The sequence below is a fragment of the Ovis canadensis genome, chromosome 21 (genome assembly GCF_042477335.2).
Source record: "Ovis canadensis isolate MfBH-ARS-UI-01 breed Bighorn chromosome 21, ARS-UI_OviCan_v2, whole genome shotgun sequence".
Classification (NCBI taxonomy): domain Eukaryota; kingdom Metazoa; phylum Chordata; class Mammalia; order Artiodactyla; family Bovidae; genus Ovis; species Ovis canadensis.
In genome coordinates this window covers 57,052,230-57,056,434 of record NC_091265.1, presented here as the reverse complement: position 1 = coordinate 57,056,434, position 4,205 = coordinate 57,052,230, and the positions used below count along the sequence as shown (strand labels likewise).

General features: G+C 44.7%; 1 protein-coding gene across 1 annotated transcript; it reads right to left on the bottom strand.

The window, feature by feature from the left end:
- LOC138426530 (secretoglobin family 1D member-like) lies at positions 1–3,530 on the bottom strand. Its single transcript, XM_069565138.1, has 3 exons — positions 2,655–3,530; positions 816–1,003; positions 1–129 (listed from the first exon to the last, which is right to left on the bottom strand). Exons 1-3 carry the CDS (start codon positions 2,707–2,709, stop codon positions 67–69), a joined length of 306 nt encoding a protein of 101 aa, XP_069421239.1. The 5' UTR covers positions 2,710–3,530; the 3' UTR covers positions 1–66.
- Positions 3,531–4,205: the final 675 nt, after the last annotated feature.

Here is a 4,205-nt window from a genome sequence, read left to right as displayed (position 1 = left end):
TGCAGGGCAAATCATTTATTGAGCAAGATGTTGAAACCTCTACATTTTCCACGGACGATCAGGTGATCACGCAGAAGGATCTAGTAAACCTTTCACATCTGTAGCAGTACAATTCACCAGTATTTTCCCCTGAAACAGAAAAAGAAACAAAGGAGGAATCATTCTTGCTGCTGGAGATGACACATTAACACAGACTCTCATTCACAACTACGTGGTCGATGAAATTTCGACCAGCCAAAGGCAAGCGGGAGGGCCCACAGCAGGAAGCCAGAGTGTACGCTCAATGACATAGGCCTGGTACAATCACAACAAACCATGCAAGTCAGGAAAGAATCCTTTCCATAGACAAGCAGATAAACCGTGAGGTGGTCATCATGGGCAGGTTTCCAAAGGAAGGAGGAGGATGAAGTTTGGAGGGGGCAGTCCAGGCATTCTTTTCTCTGATCTCCCAGGAACTCCACACATTCAGTCCAAAAGGGACAAGGGTTACAGGATAGGGGCAGGAGTGAGGTGAAGTAGGACAATTTCCTGCTGCTCTCAGCCTTACGATGGGGCCAGGACAGCACACGTCCTCCTCCTTAGGACACTCTGGACCACCTGGCACCCAGGGAAGTGACCCCAGAAGGAGGAACATGTCCAGAGGCCCTGTGCAATCTACCCTAGGGGAGCTCGGCAGGTGGGATGTCACCATCCAGCCAGTGGCCGAGGGTTAGAAGTTAGCAGTGACAGCTGCCCCTTCGGAGCAGCCCGCTGACCCCGCTCCTGGCATGTGCAGCTGAGCAGAAGCTTCTGTGCAGCAAGAAGAAAGACATTACCAGTATCTTTGTAATGACTAGTCTGTTTTGGACTGAGAATTCATTCGTGCATTGCTTCACTTGCATCTTGGCAGCCACGGCTTCTCGAGGTGCAATGTACTTCGCGAGTGACAGCTTGTACAATGGGTCAGGACTATAGAAGTACTCTTTCAGATCCAGAGCAAATGTTGGACAGACAACTGCATTGGCTGGAGCAGAAGGAAAAGAGACACAATTGATGTGGGGAAAGTCACTTTCCCCGGTGGTTCTCTGAATTAGAACTAGACAGGAACCCCAAGGGTTTTACAATCTCATCTGGTAATTGCACCAATAACAGGGCAGGACCCTAGGGCTGTGACTTCCTCAAGACCCCAGAGCAAGCGGCTGAGTCAGGACTAGAAATCAGTTTCCCTGAGTTCAGTTTTTTCCTTTTTAATGCATACCCACAACTTTCCAAAGCTCCCTCGCTTTGCTGAAATTCACTTTCCTTTGATTAAAAAAAAAAAAAATCAAGTTTTGCCTATCAGTTGAGTGACACTGTATTTTGTCTTGGATACTGGGGAAGAGGAGATTTTAGGAATTGAGTTTTCAAGTGAATGGTAGAATCAGATCTTACGAGAGATCACAGCAGGGGGGAAGAATAAACCTGGAGAAGTGCATGTAAACTATATGTTATTTTGAGACTAAATTAAAGCATAGGTTTCTATCATTGGATGCAGATATAGCTAAAAAAAATCTAATCAATTTGAACACATTTGAAGCTTATACACAAAGTGATGATTGATTCTTGTATTCTGTAGTGATGTACAGAATTCCTAGAGAAGCTGAGAGGTGGCAATGGGTGCTTATTCCTGACCCCACCAGAAGGGTGCTGAGGCCAGAAGTGATCACCTTTTCCTGGTCTGGATTGTCCATCCCCACCAACTCTTGAACCACTGGCAGCCTGGGATGTATTCTGTCAAGGCTCTGATCTGCCCCCTGGTCAGACATCAAATTGTGCAGGGAATTTGAAAGGGTAGCAGAGGGAAAGAGAAGGATGTTTAGAAAGTTCAATAAAAGAGAAACACTCAAAAGAGACTTGCATCAGTATTGAGGGCATGAAGCAGAGCAAAAGTATGGATGAACAAATGGCTGGAATTAATCATAGAAAAATGAAGTCTGACTCTAATGAGCACAGTAGTTCTACCACCGTTAGTGGAAAGACTCCTAGGAAACAAGTGGCATTTGTAGATATACTGAGTGCTGCTTATTTGCAGACCCCATTTGAAGATCTTATATTCAGAGATTCAGAGAACGCTGACTCTTCTTGAAGTAAAAATCTCTCCCCCAAACCCTTCCAGCTGTAACGTTTTCTGAGTCTGAGGATATTCGTTAAAAAGACTGTCAACTCAGCTGTCACCTAAGAAACTCTAGGAACAAGAACAGCAGTAACTACTAAATATCTAGACTCTTGACACATTTAATCTGACTTTATTGTCGTAAACTACTCTTGGTGGACCCTGAAAAACGGAATGATAAGAGGATTATCTGGAGAGACTAAGCATTTTGTTCAAGGTCAAAGCGCTGTGATTCACATCCAAATCTTACTATGTCACACTGCTTCTGAAACACAGATCACAGATGAGGAGTGAGACTTTGGGTAGAAAGCTTTTAAAATTTGCCTGCAATGAGTTTTTGGTAAGAGTTCTAGAATATATTGGAAATTGATCAAATGGGGCCTGGGCTTGTGGAGGACTCACTGTTAAGTAGAGGAAGAGGTTTGGATTCTGATATGTTGCTCCCCAACTCCCCAGATAAGTTCACCCAGTGAAAATACCAAGGGAAAAGTTCTCACCAAGAACTTTTAGAAAGGATACTCACCCTCGTAGTAGCAAAGGGCCAGAGTAACCAGCAGGGCAGTCACGGACAGCCTCATGGTTTATTTTGCTTTGAGTTTTCAGCCTTGGTGAATGACAAGCAATCAGGAGCTGAACTCAGGAGCCTGGGGAGCCCAGGGCTATTTGTACCTGGATAGCCCTGTTGGCCCTGCCCACATGGACATACGGCAGGTGGCAAAGTCTGGCTTCCAGCCCTTCCTTCTTCACTCAGGGCTTGATGCCATCCACAATGTCACAATGGCTTGGCCAAAGTCCCATTCACAGGTACCATACACCTCTCCTTTGCGGTAAAAACCAAGGTTGTAGTTTCACAAATGTATAATCAGTTAATGGATGCAAGGTCCCCCTGGGGGTCAATGCTTGGCACAGAGGAGAGGATAAGCACATCTTCCTTGAATAAATGAATGAATAAAGATGAACAAGCCTTTAGCTCAGTTAGGGTACATCTTTAGCGTAAGATTATGCCTTAAGGAGAAAGGTTAGTATCCTGGTGACAACTGTGAAAGAAATCGGTGATTTTCAGTATCCCAAGAGAAAAAAGTGTGAAGACTAAGAACATCCCCCCAAACTACTAATTTTTTCTACTCTGCTTCAAAAAGTATCACAAGAGATTTCATATCAAATTAAGCTCTAATTTGATGAAAAGGCTCTCCTCTTGACTTTTCCTTGTCAAATAGGAGAGTCACACCTTCTGAGTCACAGGGTCCCAGCAGTGGAGACGCCCACAAAGACTCATCCTCTCCTTAGTCATGAGCAGAAGCCTTGTGGAAAGACAGGGAGAGACTTAGACAGTTCTCAGTAAAGGCACTGGGAAGTCAGGCTGCTTGTGTAAGGGGACATATTAGAGTGGCACTCAAGAATATATGTATAGGATGACCCAGAGAGATGTTATGGGGAGGGAGGTGGGAGGGGGGTTCATGTTTGGGAACGCATGTAAGAATTAAAGATTAAAAAAAAAAAAGAATATATGTATAATTTGGGGACTAGAGAAAAGCCCATATGCTGCAGTGAAGACCCAGCACAGCCCAGATATATATATATTTTAAAGAATATGTAGAATTTTGACTTGAAGGAATGCTTACAGGGGGGATCGCAGGGCAGCACAGCGTAAGAGAGGACAAGACAGCATAAACTCCGTGACTTGTTGGGGGGACATCAGCTACCCAGCTTATCCTGAAACTTACATATGGTGGAATAGGGGAGGTTTTTGACTGGAGAGACAGGACTAGCCAAGTCAGGAGTGTTTCCCTTGCCTTCTGTGACAATGGTGGCAGAATGGATGGATGAAATGTAACACATGTAGTTCCCCCCCAACCCTACCCCCCCCCCCCCCAGCGCTTTCATGCTGGGTTTCAGATCTCAAGTCAAAGTCTCGTGGGTTTTTCCTACCTGTGATGATGGATTTTATTTAAAAAAAAAAAGGGAGGCAAAGAAGGAAGGCCAGAAGAAATGGAAGGAGGAAGGAAGGAAGGAAGGAAGGAAGGAAGGAAGGAAGGAAAAGAAAACATAGTATCAGAAAAGATGTGGAGAAATA